Source organism: Pseudophryne corroboree, chromosome 3 (assembly GCF_028390025.1).
Source record: "Pseudophryne corroboree isolate aPseCor3 chromosome 3, aPseCor3.hap2, whole genome shotgun sequence".
Lineage (NCBI taxonomy): Eukaryota > Metazoa > Chordata > Amphibia > Anura > Myobatrachidae > Pseudophryne > Pseudophryne corroboree.
Genome location: NC_086446.1, coordinates 454,785,338 through 454,809,141, shown reverse-complemented (window position 1 = coordinate 454,809,141; position 23,804 = coordinate 454,785,338). Strand labels below are relative to the sequence as shown.

Here is a 23,804-nt window from a genome sequence, read left to right as displayed (position 1 = left end):
TCCATACAAGTACAAAGGCGAAGACAGAAAAGGGCCAGTGATTAATTAGGACTGACCTGTAAAACCTGGCACACATGATGAATTGCAAGATAATACCAACATGTAAAGAGTTCCTATGTATTACTGCAACAGAAGAGCTATAATTTCTAATCTAAGATGGTACTCCCATTTTTTAAAGTGTTTGTGAGCTACGGAAACATTACTGGTGCACGTTATACCTGTATGTTAGAATGAACTAAAAAGCTACACAATGTGCAGATAATGCTTTCACCAAAAGTCCAAATTCACCAGCTATACTGGAGCTTAAAATATTCTGTAATTTTCATATCTATATTGTTTTCTTCAATTATCAGTTCTCCTTGTGTTAAGTTTGGTTATTTACAAATGTATTTTGCCAGGCTCCCGACATTGTCCATCATTATGGGCTGGTACTAATGGCGGTACGGTCTATGCTTTTTCCTTGCGAGTACCTCCAACAGAGCGACGGATGGAGGAGGCAGTGTCTGCAACACAGGGTAAGATGTACGTGGTGATTGCTGTTAAGATCTTTCTGCCTATAATGTGCATTTTATCTATTTTATCTTCTTAGAGAGAGATCACTGTGCTACCCTGGTCACGTGCTTGGGATGTGCTTGTAATGTTGATTTTTGGCTTTATTTTAATGTCCTATTTTTTATTGTTTTATCTCAGCCAAGGAAATTCAGCTTATGCATCGAGCTCCAGTAGTGGGGATTCTAGTTTTGGATGGTCACAGTGTTCCCCTTCCAGAGCCTCTTGAAGCTGCTCATGATCTTTCCAAAAGCCCGGATATGCAAGGCAGCCATCAATTGCTAGTGATATCTGAGGAACAGTTTAAGGTAGGAGTAGTCTGTGTGAGTGGGTTGTGTTTTGCGTTTGTACGGAGATTGGGCTCACATATAACCTTTGCAGGTGTTCACCCTGCCAAAAGTGAGCAGTAAGCTCAAGCTGAAACTGACAGCCACAGAAGGGTGCCGGGTACGCAAGGCGGCAGTGTGCACGTTTGGTAGCTGCCGGGCAGAGGACCACAATGAGAACCACCTCACTGTTCTTACGAATCTTGGAGACATCCAGGTGGTGTCCTTGCCTCAACTTAAGCCACAAGTGCGGTACGACTGTATCCGAAAGGAGGATGTGAGTGGAATTGCATCCTGTGTGTTTACAAAGTATGGACAAGGTGAGTACAAAGTTTCATACTGGTGGGCACCTGCCCCATTGACAGCTACTTTGATAGAGGTTTATTACAAAGTGCAGGTACTACAGGCGTTTTATCTATAGAAATAGATGTATGTTTTGTTCCACTGATGTGCTGGTGGATATCATGTTTGCTTTGTATCGTTCTCCAGCTAGTGCTGCTGCTGTCATTCATTTAGTATTGTTTAATTTATGGGGATATAAAATGTTATGCTTTCCTAACCAGGAATTTGAGTCAGTCTAAAGCTATAATATGCATGGTCAGTGTTTCATAGAAGCGTTCTAAAGCAATAATATGCATGATCAGTGTATCATAGAAGCGTTCTAAATCAATATTATGCATGATCAGTGTTTCATAAAAACGAATGAGAAAAGCTCCTACAATGTCAAAGATTCTGTTGCATCCAACATTTTGCTACCCTTGATTAGGAAAATGACATTCCATATTATGCTGACCAAGGAAATCATTGCTGTAGAATGCCATGGTCAGAACCTAGCAATGGTAAATCTGACATGTCTGTTTTCACTTTAGGTTTCTACCTCATCTCCCCTTCTGAAATGGAGCGTTTCTCTCTGTCCACATGCTGGCTTATTGCACCTCGATGCAGGGTTGATACCCCTGAGCCCTCATTCAGTGGAAGGCCGCAAAGAGGGAACAGCACAGAAAAGAAAAATGAAAGATCCAGGCAAGTAACCAAAGTGAGGAGGCAGTATGAGTATGATCACAGGAGGAGGCTTTGCCTGTTCTTGTGAAAGTAATCTAGTGTTTCTTCCTGCAGGGTGTCCGGCAGGGGTGATGGAGATACAGATGGTAAGTAGGAAATCGCTGAATGCTATTCTGTTGCAGCATACAGATGTCTTAGTCGTAACCAACAGACTGTGCTGATTAATTTGATATGAGACACTTGCATATCTGTTTGCCACTGAGTCTCTGAATCTGTATATGAAGTATGCACCAAATACACATTTTCAGCGAAAAAAGACACCCAACACTACCGTTGTACGAGACCTAGCAGCTCACTTTCACCAGTCATCTCGCTGTGCCGGAGGTGGTTGATAGATGGACAGTTAAAAGGTTGCAAATAGGTCGACATGGTCAAAAGGTCGACATGAAAAAGTTTGACACGCATATGGTTGATTTTTAGGATTTTTTCATTTATTTACAACTTTTGCTGTATTTACTATCCATGTCACCAACTTACCTTTAGTAACCTTGTGGCGAGCAAACACTTTTCTTGGGTAAAAAATGTTTAAAAACGCAAAATAACATCCAAACATTAGAATAATTTGGGTCAACCTTTTGACCCTGTCGACCCTATGGTGCAGACCTAATGACTGCCTATCTTCTGTATCACACCCCGCGCTGCGTGGCATACGGAGGCTATATGTATGAGGATAAGTCTGTTTACTGGGCCGCACATTTCACTAGTGTTTTAGGATTCCCATGTTCTCTAGTGAATGATTCTTATGGGACATACCAATTATTCCTAGAGAAGACCCTCACATAATACACAACCAAGCCTAAAGTACAAGACGTATGCAGTGTTGGACTGGGGCATGAATGCCCACCATGGAAATGTAGTGACAGGTGCCTAATGTAGGAGTATTATGAGCCATAGGGTATGTGTGGTCATCAAATGGAGGGGTGTGTAAAGGCATAATATTATGCAACCAAAGCACTGTTCCCCCTCTAATACATTTTATCTGTACCCAGTTTAGTCTACAAAATAATAATCTGTAGATGTTTTAATAATTAGTGCCCCCTTTAGTCTAATAATAATCGGTGCACCCTTAAATTTTATTATGATTTGTGCCCCCTTTAGTACAATAGTATGATGGGCCCCCTAATTAGACTAGTAATCCTATACGCCAGCGGTATCTCACACCTGAAAGAATATTATGTCCCCTTTAGTATATATCGAAGAGATAATCTGTGCCACTTTTTTTATGTTTTAGTATTGCCAGCTTTATTACTATAATCATACCCTGACCCCATATTTTTAGTAGTTTAGTGATTCCCAACAACCCCCCTCCCACCATTCTCTAGAACCCCCACAGAATTCTATTTTGCATTAGGGCCCCACTTCTTTCCACAGTCAGTATGCTGTTAAATGTTGGCCAGCTTCTCTTGATCAGCTGGCTCCTACCCGTGCCTGGCCCATTCCTTCTGGGTTCTTTTCTGCTGCTTCTTCCAATGCCATCTCCAGCCAGGCACCAGCTGTGACAGTGTGGCACTTTATTGATGAACTGCTGTACATGCCCCTCCCCTGTAGTGAGCAGAGCTCCAAAGTAGGGGGCCAACCAAAATTTTATCCTGGCCTTATGTAAAAGATTAACTTTTCACACACACAAAATAAGTAGGACTAGCTGTAGCAATGACAGTACTGAAGGCTGCTTTGTAAAGGAAGAAGTATTTAGGCAATGAATCCCTACGCAAGCAAGTACAGGCAGCCTAATAGAGCAAAAATCTGAAAAAAGTGACTCTTCAAACGCTTTAAAAGATACAGAAAGGCGTGAAAGTCTGATCCTGCTCAAATGGGCGCCACCTAATACAGTGCTAACATCACACAAGAGAAATGAATAAAAATATATACATTCCTTAAGGTTGTTCCATGAATATTTTCATCCACATCGAGTTATTGCAGATTATCCACTCCACATGTGGGAAAAAAACATAAACTTTCATGTGTAGCACAGTAAAATTTAATAACAATTCACACAAATAAAAACAACATGAAATCTAATGTTCCACGGTGATGTCCCTAGGGGACTGAACAATTACCAGATACGATGGAGAACTGGTAGTTAACAGTTCTCAAATAAAGCTCTTATATTTAATCCGAAGCGAGTCCACCCGGGTAGGCAAAACTTAAAGAAATCGATCTGGCCTCCGCCCAGCACCTCAGGGTCAGCTCCGGAAATCTGAATCCTCTGACACAATAGACCAATATCGATTTCTTTTTTCCGGAGTTTTGCCGACCCGGGTGGACTCTCTTCGGATTAAATATAAGAGCTGTATTTGAGAACTGTTAACTACCAGTTCTCCATCGTATCTGGTAATTGTTCAGTCCCCTAGGGACATCACCGTGGAACATTAGATTTCATGTTTTTATTTGTGTGAATTGTTATTAAATTTTACTGTGCTACACATGAAAGTTTGTTTTTTTCCCACATGTGGAGTGGATAATCTGCAATAACTCGATGTGGATGAAAATATTTATGGAACAACCTTAAGGAATGTATATATTTTTATTCATTTCTCGTGTGATGTTAGCACTGTATTAGGTGGCGCCCATTTGAGCAGGATCAGACTTTTGACGCCTTTCTGCTTTGTAAAGGAGACAGAAGTCTGCCTCATTCCTCTACAATAACATCTTTATATTCGGTTACCTTCATACTGTTAAGACATTAGATTTTAACATCATTTTATTAGTGACTCTCAAACAGGTTGTAACCATTGTGATATGCTCTGCACATGTAGTACATACAGTACCTGAGTTTTATTGTAAGAAGTCCAAATAGGCTGCTTGTATATTGCAGAATTATATTAGCTCTTACGTTCAGATTCATTTAAACGTGAGGTTCCATTGGTTATAGGAGCGAAAATCTGTGCATCTCTATCCAGTGCGAGCATATACTGTACAAACAAGGTTATCTTGAACAAGGTTCTACTGCTAGTTGAATTTTCCCCAGAAGTTTGTTTACTCCAGTGATGGACAACATATAAAGAGGTTTATACCATGTACCTGGTATAAGATAGACTAAATGTGTCCATTATCTGATCACCCAATAGTAGCACACAATGCTTCTACGTGTAGTTTGCCAAGTAAGCCATTGCTAATACTATACATGTAAACTACAAAAAAAGTTCAGATGAAATGTGGGTAATAAAATACACCCATGAAATTACATGTTGATTTCATATGTATATGGTAATTTCATACCTTCATCTACTGCTCTGGTGCTGTTCGTCCCTTTTGTTGTAGGGAGAGAAATGGTAACCTGAAAAATACAGTATTGTTATTGACCATATAAGAGGTATCCGATGTGTATTTAGCCACATACTGTGGTGTGTTCCGTTAGTAGCTGATAAGAATTTGGCGTAACAGAGCATTTGTTGTAAAATAATAGGATAATGAAAATCTGAGAAAAAAACGTTTTATAATTGGTAATTGAGCACTATAACTTGTACGTAACAAAAGGAAACCTGCATATTGCAAATACTATCAAATATGTATAAACACTTGATTGTGATCTTGGATAAATAGAGCAATAATTGTACTTCATCTTATACTATTCTTTTTAAGTAATTAGTAATTTGACCTCGATTAGCCATATGTTAGCAATAGCCATTTCTTTCTATGTCAGCACACAGGGCCAGAGGACCATTGATGGAGCATGCATTGCTGAATGATGAGAGTAAGTACCTTCCTTACTTTACGCCGTGGTCTCCCATTTAGACACAGAACGTATGTGTGTGTCAGAGAGAAGTGGTATCTGTAAAATAAAAGAACATTGGAGGTCATTCTGACCCGATAGCACGCTGCAGTTTATCGCAGCGGTGTGATCGGGTCAGAATTGCGCATGCGCCGGCGCCGCAGTGTGCCGGCGCATGCCAGACGGCTGAAGGCCGTCGGACCGCTACGTTCACCATTGACGGGCAGAGGCGGTCGCTGGGCGGGGGGGCATAACGGCGGCGTTTGGCCGCCGTTTCGTTGGGGCAGTTCGGCCAATGCAGGCGCGGCCGGACCGAACGGGGGGAGGGCCGCAGCGGCTACGTGACACTGGCAGAGATGTGTGGAGAGCGATCTATCACAGACCGCTCAGCACACATCTCTCTCCACCCCCCCACCCCCCACTCAGTGCGATGTGTGCTGAGCGAGGGGGCGCTCATTTCACCAGCGGGTGAAATGAGCGATGTGCTAGATTGTGCTTGCATGCAGGCCAATCTAGCACCAGCGATAGCGACACGTGGGGCCGCGCATTGCTATCGCTGGGGGTCATACACACAAGAGATCCGTGCTTAACTTCTAAGCAGTCTAGTCAGATTGCTTGGAATTTAAGCACGGATCTCTCCATGTGTACCCCCCTTATGATTGATGTCCAATACAGCCGTACATCAGATAACATAATCTGATAAACTGCTCTTTCTGTATGCAATTTTTATACACATGCATATTGGGAACCAATGATATGCAGTAGCCTGGGGCCCAGTAGGGTTGGCTGATAATTGCACAGCCTTGCCAGTGTGAGTTTACTGCAGTTTTAATTGGTGTTTGTTTCCAGATTTTGATCCAGATTGCCAACTAAACACACGTAAGGTTGGGGCTTATGTCTAAAATGACCACATTTTTTTATCCAGAGTGGGTTGTGCTTTAGGAAAGTCAATCCTGTCTCCTGTCTCATTTTTTCAATCCCGGTATTTCGGATTGATAAAAACTCAATCCTGGGATTGAGTTGATGGCCCAGCAGCAGCACCAAAGCATTACGTCCCCCACTCGCTAGTGCCGCCACTGCCTTATGCTCTGTACTATTAACCTGTTCCAAAGTGATCCTATTAATAGATACATGGCTGAGGGGCATTAACATCTGTCTGGCGAGCAGTTGAAGTGCAGTACAGAATAGAGGCATCAGGCCAATGATTTATGTTTACAAGAGAAGTATGACTTCATTATTTTAATTCTTTGCAATCCACTTACACTGAATTTTTAGTTTTGCTAGTCCTCCTTTACACAGCACTGTAGCTTATCATACTGTTACATTGATCATACTGCACAATATTTAGGAGTATATGGAATTTCTTTTTATCAGCCATGTGTGGACACTAATGGGAGATGTAGCACTTCTGTAGGGAAGAATAGTCTTCATCCCCACTGTTTCATTGATTTGGGTAAGATAGTAATCCTTTCCAGTCAGTGACTCTTGTTTACTATTTGGTGGTGATAACTAGAGGTCCATGAGAGACCTGTATCTGCTCTTGTACTGCTTTTCCATCCAAGTGTTCTTGGAAGCTCACCTTTCCCTAGTTGCCTAGACGAGTTTCCAGTGTCTACAACAGTCATTACAAACCTTGGTCCTCAAGGCACACTAACAATTTGTTGCAGACAATGCTCTTTTTGAGTTATCCAGAATAAAGCAAAAATAATTATGTCATAACCAATATCTGCACTGTTTATATTTACAGTGATGCTGAAGGAGATCCAGAATACTCTAGAAGGATCTAGAATGTAAGTAATTCCTGCTATTAGATTACTTGTGCCATACTGTTAATATAACAAGTTATGTCCTCTGCGATTCTAAATATTTAATGGTAATGTTTGCTGTCTTTAATGTTTGTTTAATTATTGATCTATTTTCCCTTTAACATAAACTGGGAGTTGTGTAATACAGGTTGAGTATCCCTTATCCAAAATGCTTGGGACCGGAAGTATTTTGGATATCGGATTTTTCCGTATTTTGGAATAATTGCATACAATAATGAGATATCATGGTGTTGGGACCTAAGTCTAAGCACAGAATGCATTTATGTTACATATACACCTTATACACACAGCCTGAGGTAGTTTTAGCCAATATTTTTTCTAATTTTGTGCATTAAGCAAAGTGTGTACAGTCACACAAATCATTTGTTTCATATACACCTTATACACACAGCCTGAAGGTCATTTAATACAATATTTTTAATAACTTTTTGTATTCAACAAAGTTTGTGTACATTGAGCCATCAGAAAACAAAGGTTTCACTATCTCACTCAAAAAAATCCGTATTTCGGAATATTCCGTGTTTTGGAATATTTGGATATGGGATTCTCAACCTGTACTGACTTCTAGAGAGCCATGTATTCATATGGTTACATGTGCCTCATTTGTATCGGTCTTGTCCCATGTATCAACCTTTCTAGGTTGCTCTGTGTTTGAAGCCACCAGAGCAATCTTATGAAGGTATATATCACTGGAAAGATAATTTTATGCACAATATAATGCAGTTCACCACAATGAATTGTCTTTATTACATAAAAAGTTATAGCTAAATAAAGATAGGGAGACTTTATCTGTAAAGAAAGGGAATTTCTTCAACTCAAAACTGACCAATAGGAGTGATTGTTCTGAGAGCCAGTCGGGTGTTGCGATGCCACAAAATGAATCCAAGAAGGTGTCAGCATGAGTAAGCTCACATTTGTTGCTGCCAGTATTGATAGTAAAACATCTTATTTAGTTGTTTGCTTATCACTAAGTTGGCCGCTGTTTAATGGGTGGTTTTTGCTTTCATTTCCTGAAGCATGGTGTGTAACTTATTTAGTGTGACAAGCAAAGTAAAAAGAGTGGACTTGACACTAGGGAAGCCAATCCCGGGCCATTTTTTCAATCCCGGGTATCTGGATTGAAAAATGGTCAATCCCGGGATACCCGGGATTGGCTTTAGACTGTGTCCGGCCGCCCCCCACGCCCCGCCCCTCCCGCCCTGCAGACATAAAAAAAAAACGTACCTGCACAGCTAGGTAGTGGGTGATGAGGAGCCGGCGGGTGAGTGTAGGGGAGCTGGGAGGAGGCAGCGGGTGAGTACAGGGTGAGCCGGGAGGAGGCGGCGGGTGAAGACTGCCGTACTTTCCAGCTCGGCGGCTGCTGAAAGCGCAGCGTGACCTCACAGTCACAGGTCACGCTGCGCAGGGGGAGACAGGAGGAGGGAGCCGGGCAGCGTCTGAGCGTCCTGAGGACGCTCAACGCTGATCCCTCGATCCCCGGGATTGGAGCTTCCAATCCCGGATGTTTTTGGGCCTAAATCCCGGGATCCCGCCAATCCCGGGTCCCGCCGATCCCGATCCCGGGATTGGCCTCCCTACTTGACACCTAGAAAGAGATACAAAATAATTCCTTTACGTGAAGAAGATAACACTTACAGCAAAATTATAATTAAAGTAGGTGGCAACATAACCAAAGGAGGAATTTCGAAACTGTGGAATATGTCTCAACAGACTGTCTATTCAAAACCAAGCTTGTAAAGGTATGAGAAGATCCACAACACCATGCTGTGATAGAAGAATGAAAAAACTGTGCTTGAGTGATAGAAGAAAATTGTCTGAATTCCAAGGGAAAAGATGCTTTTATCTCTCACACAAAGACAGAAAAGATTAAAATGTGCTAAAAAGCATATTAATTGGTCCGAAGAACAATGGAACTGTCATCTGGAGTGACAAAAACAGAATATCCATATTTGGTAGTGATGGCATAAAATATGTCCGCAGAAGAATTAACGAAGATTTGCTACATGAGTGCACAACACCTACTCTACTATGAAGCATCCAGTTAGTGTTATACTGTGGGGATGTATTGCAGCAAAAGGTGTGGAACGAATTTGTGGTCAATGGCACTTTAAATAGCAGCAAATGCATCATTGTCCCGAAGTGGGGAGGAGGGAACAGTAGGTAAGCAGCGGGTGAATAGACAATGTGCACATTGTCTATTCCCAGTGCATAGAGAGCCTGGGGGCAGCACAGCATATCGGAGAGTGCTGGGCACGTCCCCACAGTGACTGACACTGGAGTGACACCAGGCTCCAACCCTTTTCTCTAGGCCACACCCCTTTTCTGACGCAGGCATGCTTTCGGCACGCCAAAGGTCCTAACTCAATGGCCACCAATGTTGAAAGTTATGTAATTGCAGCAAAAGGCTTCCCAACTAGGTACTAATGAATATTGTGCGAAACTAAGAAATGTACTTTCTCATACTTCAATACGTATAACTGTTTTCTCTTACGTCCTAGAGGATGCTGGGGACTCCGTAAGGACCATGGGGTATAGACGGGCTCCGCAGGAGACATGGGCACTATAAAGAACTTTTAGTATGGGTGTGCACTGGCTCCTCCCTATATGCCCCTCCTCCAGACCTCAGTTAGATTTTGTGCCCAGAGGAGATAGGGTGCATTACAGGGGAGCTCTCCAGAGCTTCTCTGAAAAATAATTTTGTTAGGTTTTTTATTATCGTGGGACTGAGGAGAGAGAAGCAGACCTACTTAAGTGATAGGCTCTGCTTCTTAGGCTACTGGACACCATTAGCACCAGAGGGAGTCGGAATGTAGGTCTCACCCCGCCGTTCGTCCCAGAACCGCGCCACCGTCCTCCTCGCAGAGCCGGAAGATAAAAGCCGGGTGAGTATAAGAAGAAAAGAAGACTTCAAGGCGGCAGAAGACTTCAGATCTTCACTGAGGTAAGCGCGCAGCGGTAACGCTGCGAGCCATTGCTCCCACACACTACACACACTGAACAGGCACTGATGGGCGCAGGGGGGGCGCCCTGGGCAGCAATACACCTCTGGACTGGCATATAAGGGTACATTAGGCTGCGGAGGCAGTAAATGCAGAGATCCCCCGCCATTTTTTGTATATTTAAGCGGGACCGAAGCCCGACGCTGAAGGGGGCGGCGCTTGATCCCTCAGCACTAACAGCGCCATTTTCTCCACAGAACGCTGCAGAGAAGCTGGCTCCCCGGACTCTCCCCTGCTGAACTCGGTGACCGAGGGCTGAAAAGAGGGGGGGGGGGCGCATTTTTAAGGCGCAGTGGGTGTATACACATTATATATATATATATATATATATATATATATATATATATATATATATATATATATATATATATATACAATGAAAAATAGGAGCACTCACCAGTCTTCTTAGTATTCTCATTATTTATTAGCAGCAAGACATCAATAGAGGGGTGTAATCGACGTTTCGGTTCCCAAATGGAACCTTTGTCAAGATCATAGAGTACAATGAAATGTCCCCTTATAAACCCCAGAGTGACCCTCCCCCTAATTAATACAATTATCTCTTATCCAATAATACACCTACATCAAACATAAGTAAAATACATATACAGACAGTACAACTACAGACAAAACATGTACATAAAAGCTGAAATCCATAGATACCGAATGGACACATAGTTCACTAATACTTGCTATATTCAGTGTTGGTTTGCGGCGTGCGTTCCACTGCGTCTTAGACTTCCGGTGTTTGGAACGCAAGTTCCGGGCACCTGACCGGAAGTACTCAATATCGTCATACGATCCCACGTTGATTACTGGCTCACAGTGCTCCGGTCTCCATGGAGACCAGACAGCATGTCAAACATACCTATAACTCACACAACATCATAAATAATGTGTGCTGGTCTAATGTAATCAGCTGGTGAGATATTGAGACAGGGAATATTATAAAAAAAGAAAAAGTAGTGAACTTAATGTGTCGATTCAGAGGGGTCACATGGAGTCAGTAATACGTGAACCTTAGAAAAAAGTCTAACTGTATGAACAGTCTAGCTATATATACTGTATAATCTCTGAATTATTATTCATCCATCAAAAGTAAGAATATAATGAAATAAAATGAAAAAAAAATAAAAACCCGGGCACGGACACAGACCGTCCATCAGTAGGAACCACAGAAAGCAAAAAAATATAAAAAAGAAAAAATTGAAAAAAAAGAAAAAATGAAAAATCTAAAATATATGTGGAAAATTTTTTTTTACTCCATGTATATTTGAAGAATTATTCCAGAAAAATGCCATATTGGATGCCCTCATTCAGGCCCTTGGGGCGTATAGTATCCAGTCGAAAAATCCATGATGCCTCACGTTTGAGCAATAGTTTTGCTCTATCTCCACCTCTCTTCAAAGGAGCTATACGGTCAATAATCATACATTTCAATGAAGCCAGACTGTGTTTTGCCTCAAAGAAGTGCCTCGCAACAGGCTTATCCGAATGTCCCTCTTTTAGTGCTGTCCTAATGGATAAACGGTGGTTCGCCATCCTTTCACGGAATGGGCGCACCGTTTTACCCACATACATCAGGGAACATGGGCATGTGAGTGTATAGATGATAAAGTCAGAAGTACAACTCACTCGCTGGCTGATCTTAATCTTTTGACCTGTATGTGGATGGTGGAAGTATTCCCCGGAGGTCATGCTCCTGCAAGTTGTACAATTCACACACCGAAAACACCCCTTCTTTTGTACCGATAGCCAAGAATCAGATTCTGATCTTAATGGTCTATCCGGCTGCATGAGAATATCCTTTAGATTTCGTCCTCTTCTAAAGCTGATAAGAGGCTTTGCTGGTAAATATTTGCAGAGGGCTGGATCACTTTTAACCACTGGCCAGAGGTTTTTTACTGCTCGTCGAACCACAGGACCCGCAGTATCAAACGTTGTTGTGACCACAAAAGGATTTTGCGGCCTGCATTGTTTCTTAGTGTTTCCTGTCGAAAAAATCTTAAGAGCTTTTTGTATACAATGATCAATAGTCCGTTGACTATAGCCCATAGAGGAGAATTTCAACTTCATCTCTTCCATTTGTATCACTGCTGTGTCGGGTTCTGAGTTATTTCGAAGCACCCGCAAAAATTGTGAAATAGGCATATTCTGTTTAAGTGAGCCTGGATGGTGGCTATCAAAATGTAATAGAGCATTGCGATCTGTGGACTTCCTGAACAGTCTGTGCCCATACCCGGTCTCTGTGGCATAGACGGTCACATCAAGAAAATTAATCTCACTCCCACTATACTCCATAGTGAATCTAATAGGAGAGTCTAGGCCATTAAGGTGTTCCAGCATCTTCTGGAGTGCCGTCTCACTGTCCAACCAAATCAAAAATACGTCATCAATAAAGCGACAATAGAAGCCGATACTATCCCCAAACAGCGGGAAAATGTGTATTCTCATAAGCATCCATATATATATTTGCATACGATGGCGCTATATTACTGCCCATCGCGGTCCCCGCCGTTTGGAGATAGTATCGGCCGCCATACTGAAAATAATTGCACGTAAGAGTCAATTCTAACAAGTTCACCAAAAATTCAATCGGTGGAGAGATCATCTGTGTACTAGATAAGGCTCTACGTACAGCCATCAAACCTTCATTGTGTGGTATGACGGTGTATAGAGACACCACATCCATCGTAACCAGGATCCCCCTTAGTGAAGCTGGAAGTGTACTGATCAAACCCAAAAAATCACTCGTATCCTGTATATAGCTCTTAGTCTTTTTGACATATATCTGAAGAAAACTATCAAATTGAGCCACAGATGAAAATAGAGGGTTCCGGGCCGAAATGATTGGTCGACCCGGAGGTCCCATCAAAGTCTTGTGTATCTTAGGTAACAGGTAGAGCATAGGACAAATAGGGTAATCAGTTTTAAGAAAATCTAGTACATCAGAGTCAATCCACCCATTGGAAAAAGCAAAATCTAGGCTGCTATCCAGGCGATTCTTAAAGGGAATTGTGGGGTCTCCCCCCAAGATCCTGTAAGTATCCCTGTCCGATAGCTGCCTCATTGCCTCATTATCATAGTCCTTAGTATCTAATATTACCACCGCACCCCCCTTGTCGGCGGGGCGTATGGTTATCAAAGGATTATCCTTAAGGTCTCTAAGTGCATTCCTTTCAAGTGAACTCAAATTGTATCTAACATGTTTCTGTGTGGTGAGTGATTCCTGTATGTTTCGATCCAGTAATCTAGTAAACGTTTTTATGCTAGGATTTAGTGAGGGTGGATCATATCTACTCTTTTTCTTAAATTGTGTCTTAGCACAATCCATTTTTCGTGTATTTTGAAATTTCTCTGTTAATCTGAGCTTCCTACCCAGTTTATATTTATCAACTGACCATCTAAAGTTATCAAACTTAGGTGTCGGAATGAAACCTAGTCCCCTTGATAATAAGCTAGTCTCAGGTTCTGATAATTTATGCGAAGATAGGTTAATTACTAATTCTTCTGCGCTTTTGTGGTCTTCTTTTTCTCTTTTGTGTTTGCCCCGCCGAAGGTGGAGCCTTCTGCGTTTAAAGCCGCGTTATTGATTTTAGAACGGGTATTAGCCCTGGGTAGGGGAGGTTTGCCAGATATCTGGGAATCAGAGGAGTCCCTGTCTGAGGATGATAAGCTATCAAATTGGGACTGATTCTGATAGCGTCTATTATTTCTTGATCTAAATGTTAGTGAATTATCACTACCTGTGAGCCATCTATAGACTCTATGGTCCTTATAATCACGTTCTACTTTAGTGAGTTTGGCCCTTTTAAATGTTACCAAGTCTTTATGATATTTATCAGTCTGGTCTTTAAGTTTACTCAACCACTGTTGTGAGGTATCTGCCTGCAGAACCTCAATTGCTACCGAGCGTGAATCAGTTAACTCCGTCCTCACTTTCTTCAAATCAACCCCTACCTCTTCTATCACAAGCAAAAGTAAATCAAAGGAACATTTGTTCAGGACCGAGCACCATCTGCTACAAAAGGCTGGGTTGTTCCTCCCAATCGTGGGGATGTTTTTAATACGGAAACCCCTTGGCAGTTGTTTCTTTCTGTAATAATCGGACAAAAATTGCCCATGTAGCAGAAGGTCCACTTCCTTTTTCTGTAAATTAAGTAATTTGTGATACAAATCTAATGCACTCTCTGCAGGTAATCGCTCAAAATCACTAAAACCTGATAGTACCCTTTCTGCATCTTCATCAGTTAGAGCTAAGAGGTCATGTTCAGCTGAGAATAAAAGCTCAGTAGACACAATGTTATCCATATGCCAAGCAAATGGAAAATCACCTAAGTGAGCAAATATTTAAAACAGTAAGGCCGTCTATGCCACAGAGTCAAATCAACAAATTAAACAAAAAAATGAAAAAATGAGTAAAATTAAAAAAATATATCCAAAAACAGAAAAAAGAAAAACAGAAAAAAAGTCCAGAGAAAATATCCAGAAAAAAATATATATATGAAATCATTAGTCCATATCCGAAGTTCACGTCTGCATTAAAGCCATTCCATTAAGGCATATCATATCTTCACATCTGATAATGTTGATAAAAATCCTTTAAGATAAGCAATCCTGTTTGCCTGGTGCCGGACATAAAGTTACAACTTGAAAGTTGAAACATAAATATTCACAGGAACAATCCACACTCTGGCCTTATCCACAAATGCTGGGGTGACTTCCATATAATAATGAATCCTCAAGATCCATTAGTACAAATATATCCAATGAAAAATAGGAGCACTCACCAGTCTTCTTAGTATTCTCATTATTTATTAGCAGCAAGACATCAATAGAGGGGTGTAATCGACGTTTCGGTTCCCAAATGGAACCTTTGTCAAGATCATAGAGTACAATGAAATGTCCCCTTATAAACCCCAGAGTGACCCTCCCCCTAAGGTTCACGTATTACTGACTCCATGTGACCCCTCCGAATCGACACATTAAGTTCACTACTTTTTCTTTTTCTTCTTTTATAATATTCCCTGTCTCAATATCTCACCAGCTGATTACATTAGACCAGCACACATTATTTATGATGTTGTGTGAGTTATAGGTATGTTTGACATGCTGTCTGGTCTCCATGGAGACCGGAGCACTGTGAGCCAGTAATCAACGTGGGATCGTATGACGATATTGAGTACTTCCGGTCAGGTGCCCGGAACTTGCGTCCAAACACCGGAAGTCTAAGATGCAGTGGAACGCACGCCGCAAACCAACACTGAATATAGCAAGTATTCGTGAACTATGTGTCTATTCGGTATCTATGGATTTCAGCTTTTATGTACATGTTTTGTCTGTAGTTGTACTGTCTGTATATGTATTTTACTTATGTTTGATGTAGGTGCATTATTGGATAAGAGATAATTGTATTAATTAGGGGGAGGGTCACTCTGGTGTTTATAAGGGGACATTTCATTGTACTCTATGATCTTGACAAAGGTTCCATTTGGGAACCGAAACGTCGATTACACCCCTCTATTGATGTCTTGCTGCTAATAAATAATGAGAATACTAAGAAGACTGGTGAGTGCTCCTATTTTTCATTGGATATATTTGTACTAATGGATCTTGAGGATTCATTATTATATGGAAGTCACCCCAGCATTTGTGGATAAGGCCAGAGTGTGGATTGTTCCTGTGAATATATATATATATATATATATATATATATATATATATATATATATATATAATATCAAAGCGCTATCTGGGTTTTATTCCAGTGTCAATTGGCGCTGGGTGTGTGCTGGCATACTCTCTCTCTCTCTGTCTCTCCAAAGGGCCTTGTTGGGGAATTGTCCCCTTATAGATATATCCCTGTGTGTGTGGGGGTGTCGGTACGTGCGTGTCGGCATGTCTGAAGCGGAAGGCTCGTCCAAGGAGGAGGTGGAGCAGATGAGTGGTGTCTCCGTCGGCAACGCCGACTCATGATTGGATGGACATGTGGCATATGTTAAATGCAAGTGTGGCCTCATTACATAAGAGACTGGACAAAGCAGAGTCCAGGGAGAAAGCAGGGAGTCAATCCACGGATTGGACTGGATCACAGGGCCCTTCTGGGTCTCAAAAACGTCCCCTATCCCAAATAGTAGACACTGGTACCGACACGGATTCTGATTCCAGTGTCGACTACGATGATGCAAAATTGCACCCAAGGGTGGCAAAAAGTATTCAGTGTATGATTATTGCAATAAAAGATGTTTTGCATATCGCAGATGACGCCTCTGTCCCTGACACGAGGGTGCGCATGTATAAGGAAAAGAAACCTGAGGTAACCTTTCCCCCATCTCATGAGCTTAACGAGTTATTTGAAAAAGCTTGGGAAACTCCAGATAAAAAACTGCAGATTCCCAAAAGGGTTCTTATGGCGTATCCTTTCCCGGCACAGGACAGGGTACATTGGGAATCCTCTCCCAGGGTGGACAAGGCTTTAACACACCTGTCCAAGAAGGTGGCGCTACCGTCTCCGGACACGGCAGCCCTCAAGGATCCTGCTGATCGCAGACAGGAGACTACTCTAAAGTCTATTTATGCGCATACAGGTGCTTTGCTCAAACCGGCAATAGCATCGGCATGGGTATGTAGCGCAGTTGCAGCATGGACAGATACCTTGTCAGCTGACCTTGATACCATTTTATTAACCTTAGCCCACATTAAAGATGCAGTATTATATATGAGGAACGCTCAAAGAGACGTTGGGCTGCTGGGTTCCAGAGCCAATGCCATGGCTATTTCTGCGAGACGAGCTCTATGGACCCGCCAATGGACGGGTGATGCAGACTCAAAGAAGCATATGGAGGTTTTACCTTACAAGGGTAAAGTGTTGTTTGGGGAGGGGCTCGCGGACCTGGTTGCCACAGCTACCGCAGGTAAATCTACCTTTTTACCTTTTGTTCCCCAACAGCAAAAGAAAACTCCACAGTATCAGATGCAGTCCTTTCGGTCGCATAAGTCCAGAAGAGGTCGGGGCTCCTCCTTCCTTGCCAGAGGTAAGGGTAGAGGAAAGAGAACACCTGCTTCGGCTAGTTCCCAGGAGCAGAAGTCCTCCCCGGCTTCTACAAAATCCACCGCATGACGCTGGGGCTGTCTTCATTCCGGGAGTGGACAACTGGGAAGCAGACTTCCTCAGCAGACACGATCTCCATCCAGGAGAGTGGGGACTTCATCAAGAAGTTTTCGCAGAGATAACAAGTCTTTGGGGAATTCCTCAAATAGACATGATGGCGTCACGGCTCAACAAGAAGCTTCGGAAGTATTGTGCCAGGTCATGGGACCCTCAGGCAGTAGCAGTAGACGCCCTAGTGACACCATGGGTGTTTCAGTCGGTCTATGTATTTCCTCCTCTTCCTCTCATCTCAAAAATATTGAGAATCATAAGACAAAGAAGAGTGCAGACAATACTCATTGTTCCAGATTGGCCTCGAAGGGCCTGGTACTCAGATCTTCAGGAAATGCTCACAGAAGATCCGTGGCCTCTTCCTCTCAGGGAGGACCTGTTACAGCAGGGGCCATGTGTGTTCCAAGACTTACCGCGGTTGCGTTTGACGGCATGGCGGTTGAACACCGAATCCTCGCTGGGAAAGGTATTCCGGAGGAAGTCATCCCTACTCTGATAAAGGCTAGGAAGGAAGTGACGGCAAAGCATTATCACCGTATCTGGAGGAAGTATATATCTTGGTGTGAAGCCAAGAATGCTCCTACGGAAGATTTTCATCTGGGCCGGTTTCTCCACTTTCTACAGACAGGAGTGGATATGGGCAGCACGACGGTGTAATGGTTAGCATTACTGCCTCACAGCACTGAGGTCATGGGTTCGATTCCCACTATGGCCCTAACTGTGTGGAGTTTGTATATTCTCCCCGTGCTTGCGTGGGTTTTCTCCGGGTACTCCGGTTTCCTCCCACAATCCAAAAATATACTGGTAGGTTAATTGGCTCCCAACAAAATTAACCCTAGTGTGAATGTGTGTGCGTGTACATGTGGTAGGGAATATAGATTGTAAGCTCCACTGGGGCAGGGACTGAGGTGAATGGCCAAATATTCTCTGTAAAGCGCTGCGGAATATGTGTGCGCTATATAAATAACTGGTAATAAATAATAATAATAATAATAATATGTGCCTGATGTTAGGCTCCATTAAGGTACAAATTTCGGCCCTATCTATATTCTTTCAGAGGGAATTGGCTTCTCTCCCAGAAGTCCAGCCCCCCTTTGTGCCCCCGGTGGCACCGTGGGACCTTAACGTGGTGTTAAGTTTCCTGAAATCTCACTGGTTTGAACCTCTTAACAGTTGAATTAAAATTTCTCACGTGGAAGGTGGTCATGTTATTGGCCTTGGCATCTGCAAGGTGGGGGTCCGAATTGGCGGCCTTGTCCCACAAGAGCCCCTATTTGATTTTCCATGTGGATAGAGCAGAGTTGATGACGCGTCCTCAATTTTTGCCTAAGGTGGTTTCTTCATTTCATATGAACCAACCTATTGTGGTGCCTGTGGCTACGGGGGACTGGGAGGACTCCAAGTCCCTGGATGTAGTCAGGGCCTTAAAGATTTATGTAGCCAGGACGGCTAGGGTTAGGAAAACGGAGGCTCTGTTTGTCCTGTATGCAGCCAACAAGGTTGGCGCTCCTGCTTCTAAGCAGACTATTGCTCGCTGGATCTGTAACACGATTCAGCAGGCTCATTCTACGGCTGGATTGCCGTTACCAAATTCGGTAAAGGCTCATTCCACTAGGAAGGTGGGCTCTTCTTGGGCGGCTGCCCGAGGCGTCTCGGCATTACAGCTTTGCCGAGCAGCTACTTGGTCGGGTTCAAACACTTTTGCAAAATTCTACAAGTTTGATACCCTGGCTGATGAGGACCTTGCGTTTGCTCAGTCGGTGCTGCAGAGTCATCCGCACTTTCCAGCCCGGCTGGGAGCTTTGGTATAAACCCCATGGTCCTTACGGAGTCCCCAGCATCCCCTAGGACGTAAGAGAAAATAAGATTTTAAACCTACCAGTAAATCTTTTTCTCCTAGTCCGTAGAGCAGGCATGTCCAAACTGCGGCCCTCCAGCTGTTGTGAAACTACATATCCCAGCATGCCCTGACACAGTTTTGTTGTCAGAGAATGCTAAAGCTGTGTCAGGGCATGCTGGGATGTGTAGTTTCTCAACAGCTGGAGGGCCGCAGTTTGGACATGCCTGCCGTAGAGGATGCTGGGCGCCCGTCCCAGTGCGGACTACATCTGCAAGACTTGTATATAGTTGTTGCTTTCATAAGGGTTATGTTACAGTTAGAATCGGACTTTGTTCATACTGTTAACTGGTTGCATATATTCCAGGTTAGATGGTATGATTGGTGTGGGCTGGTATGAATCTTGCCCTTAGATTAACAAAATACTTTCCTCATATTGGGGGTCATTCCGAGTTGTTCGCTCGTTATATTTTTCTCGCAACGGAGCGATTAGTCGCTAATGCGCATGCGCAATGTCCGCAGTGCGACTGCGCCAAGTAAATTTGCTATGCAGTTAGGTATTTTACTCACGGCATTACGAGGATTTTTCTTCGTTCTGGTGATCGGAGTGTGATTGACAGGAAGTGGGTGTTTCTGGGCGGAAACTGGCCGTTTTATGGGAGTGTGTGAAAAAACGCTACAGTTTCTGGGAAAAACGCGGGAGTGGCTGGAGAAACGGAGGAGTGTCCGGGCGAACGCTGGGTGTGTTTATGACGTCAAACCAGGAACGACACTGACTGAACTGATCGCAGATGCCGAGTAAGTCTGGAGCTACTCAGAAACTGCTAAGAAGTGTCTATTCGCAATTCTGCTAATCTTTTGTTCGCAATTTTGCTAAGCTAAGATTCACTCCCAGTAGGCGGCGGCTTAGCGTGTGCAAAGCTGCTAAAAGCAGCTTGCGAGCGAACAACTCGGAATGACCCCCATTGTCCATCTCCTCTGGGCACAGTTCTCTAACTGACGTCTGGAGGAGGGGCATAGAGGGAGGAGCCAGTGCACACCCATACTAAAAGTTCTTTATAGTGCCCATGTCTCCTGCGGAGCCCGTCTATACCCCATGGTCCTTACGGAGTCCCCAGCATCCTCTACGGACTAGGAGAAAAATATTTACCAGTAGGTTTAAAATCTTATTTTTAAAATGTAAAATTGTTATAAAGTTAATTGTATTATGTTGTATTATGTTCTAAATGGAATTGACATTGTAATGATGTATGCTTTTTGGCATAATAGTAATACATATTAGTGCTATAAGCTGTTAAACTTCAAAAATGCACATTTTACAAAAGGTCTCCACAATTTTGGCCACTAGTGTATGTGCAGTAAGCAGTTGTACATGTGCACACAGCAGCCTCTCGTGGAGATAACATGTCATGTGATCCATGGTGAAGACATAAAGTACCAACCAATCAGCTTCTGGTACAGGCAGATTTCACCATTTTCTCCTATACTTATTTCTGTTCTTGCCTGCTAGAATTATGACGTGAATCCTGTTGTCGCCATTTTGGAATAGGATAGGTGCGATAAACAGGAGCGCAAAGGCTGCGAAAAGCAGATTTTTTGGGAGATAGGTGCGATATAGAAGTTGCTTGCAAAAAGAAAAGTACAAAAGTCCATAGGCAAATAAAAAATTTCTAAATTAAGAAGACTATACAGTAAATGGTGTGCCAAGTTTCATTTTTTTTTTGTTCTTTTCTGTCCTGCAGAAGTTTTGGGGAAAGAAACTCCCAACAGATCAGACTCAGTAATGGAGCAGGTACAGTATTTTATATCTGAATGTCAATATGCAAAATGGGTTTATCCATCAGTCTTGCGTTTTAAAAAAAGTTTTATTATTGCTTTACTGCTGTTTTTTTCCCCTACTTGGGGAAAATACCCTGAGAATGGCATTTTCAGGGAATACCTACAAGTATGGTTCTCGCATTAGCGATCATCTTACGACGTCACAGAGACTGACTCCTACTGGAGCTCTCTTATTCCTGTGTGTAATTTTTGTTAAATGCTGGTGATACTTCATTTGTTTTTGCCACAATAAGAAATTATAATTCTTGGAATCAAGTATTTGTAATCAATAAATAGGCCTGTTAGTTGAGTTACTGTTGCATTGTACAGTTGCGATATAGACCTTTGGGGGAACTTCAGTTCCTAGGGTGGGCCGCTGGACATCACTGTGATATTCAGCTGCTTTCATTACTGCTTAATACAGTAGATATTCTTTGCTTATATTTTCTGCACACTTCCTATGAGGTGTAAGGAATAATGGGGGTAATTCAGAGTTATTTGCAGCAGCAAATTTGTTAGCAGTTGGGCAAAACCATGTGCACAGCAGGGGAGGCAGATATAACATGTACAGAGAGAGTTAGATTTGTGTGGGGTATGTTCAAACTGAAATCTAAATTGCAGTGTGAAAATAAAGCAGCCCGTATTTACCCTGCACAGAAACAAAATAACTCGCCCAAATCTAACTCTCTCTGCTCATGTTATATTTGCCCACCCTGCAGTGCTCATGGTTTTTCAGAACTGCTAACAAATTTGCTGCTGCGATCAACTCTGAATTACCCCCAATGCGCAAAGATATGGAGAGACTCTGTGGCACATTGCTAGTAATTAAGTTCCCTCTATATGGTTAATATATTATACTGCAGAGACAGTGTGGCAGCCCGCCAGATACTTTCTTTTTCTTTTTCTTTTTTTACCGTTTTAGCTAATGTCCCATAAATTAAAACATAAATTAAGAATGTTTTCTACATATGACCTCCACCTTCCTCCTAAAGAATACAAATATGTAAAGATTGGGGTTTTGCATGAAACATATAGGATATAGCCATTGCATTGTATCTAATTTATTATTATGTAGATAGAGTATGAAATAACACAAAATGGATTCAATTGCGCAGATCTTATTTGAGCAAGTGTAATATTGGCTGTTTATTTCTCTCTTCTTTCTGAAGCAGAATGAGACCTTCCGACGACATGCTAACAATCTGGGTTCCAGAAGACCCAACGTAAATACACTACTGATTTAAGCCTGTGGAACTGAGCAAGTTACAACATCAGATGCTTTATCTCCAGGGTTTGGACTCCATTTGTGGCCATACACGCACATCTTAAGCCATTTCTACAGGAAATAGTTTTCTAAGTTATATGTTTTTCTAGTATCCACCATCCGCTCTTCTGTGCGTGTGAGGAAGTTCCTTGGAGGCTTGTGGCCAAACTATTTTATGTTGTTTTTTTTTAATGTTTTTATTTGTTTTAAAGATATTTTGCATTTTATTGAATTATTTAGGATTAATGTTTTTATACTGTAAAAAGTGGTGCAAGCCGCCCTGATGTTTGGGTGCCTTGAATTTATTGGGTATTGTGCTTCCCAGTGATTGGGCTGCCATGCAATCTATTTTTGTAGGAAATAACCATTTTGGTCGACTTGCACACAAATAAATTATATGTTCCAGCTAATTGTGGATGTATTGTGTCCTTGACTTATATAACATGCTGGGGATTATTTAATAAAATGGTAATAAGATATAGCAATCAATGTTCATTTCATATTAGTCTTCCTACACTAGACTGCTAAAAGCTAATTATCATCTAGTTGCTGTGGGTTATAGAACATTACTCATTGCACCATGTTATTAGGTATGTTCCAAAAATGATAAACTGAATGAGTAGAGTTCTTCAATTTGTCATAAGTGTACACACACTCCTATTTAGGGTGGTATCCTACTAAGCCACAGTAAAACATTGGGCACGAAAAACCTTTTGTTTCTCTAATGTCCTACGGAATATTGGGAAGTATTAGTACCATGGAGTATAGATCGAGTCTATTGGAGCCTGGCACTTTCAGAAATCTTCAGTGTGTGCTGGCTCCTCCCCTCTATGCCCTTCCTGCAGACTCAGTTTAGAAAAAAGTGCCCAAGGAGCCGGGTGCATTCTCTGGAGCTCCAGAGTGTTTTCTTCAGAAATTTGTTTAAGTTTATTTTCATGCAGCAGTGGCTGGCACCAATATGCCTGCGTCGTGGGACTTAGGGGGGACTGAACCAACCTCTTATAGGGTTAATAGTCCGTATCCCCGCTGACGGGACAAAGCTCCTGAGATGCTGTTTCGCATACCCCCAGGGTGTGCACGCACGCCAACAGCATGCCGCCACCCCTAACAGATGCTGAAGACGCAGTGCAGCGAGTACAGACACCGGGTTCCCGGTGACAGTGGCGGCATAAGGGCGCGGCGGGCACTTGGCTGTGGTGTCCGCTGCGGACACCCACACTGGCGCTAATATAGGAACAGTTTTTAACCC

General features: G+C 42.6%; 1 protein-coding gene across 6 annotated transcripts in view; it reads left to right on the top strand.

Annotated features, from left to right (window-relative positions):
- LLGL2 (LLGL scribble cell polarity complex component 2) overlaps positions 1 to 22,965 on the top strand; it is a 153,002-nt gene extending 130,037 nt beyond the window's left edge. For 5 of the 6 annotated variants that reach the window (XM_063960613.1, XM_063960612.1, XM_063960609.1 and 2 more), the window contains exons 18-26: positions 399 to 515; positions 691 to 857; positions 931 to 1,195; positions 1,745 to 1,898; positions 1,992 to 2,023; positions 5,581 to 5,631; positions 7,397 to 7,439; positions 21,216 to 21,265; positions 22,461 to 22,965. In XM_063960613.1, the coding sequence (XP_063816683.1) occupies positions 399 to 515; positions 691 to 857; positions 931 to 1,195; positions 1,745 to 1,898; positions 1,992 to 2,023; positions 5,581 to 5,631; positions 7,397 to 7,439; positions 21,216 to 21,265; positions 22,461 to 22,468 (887 nt within the window). In that variant the 3' untranslated portion in view covers positions 22,469 to 22,965. The remainder of the gene's footprint in view (positions 1 to 398; positions 516 to 690; positions 858 to 930; positions 1,196 to 1,744; positions 1,899 to 1,991; positions 2,024 to 5,580; positions 5,632 to 7,396; positions 7,440 to 21,215; positions 21,266 to 22,460) is intronic. The other variant, XM_063960610.1, reaches the window with a different exon arrangement.
- The last annotated feature ends 839 nt before the right edge of the window (positions 22,966 to 23,804 follow it).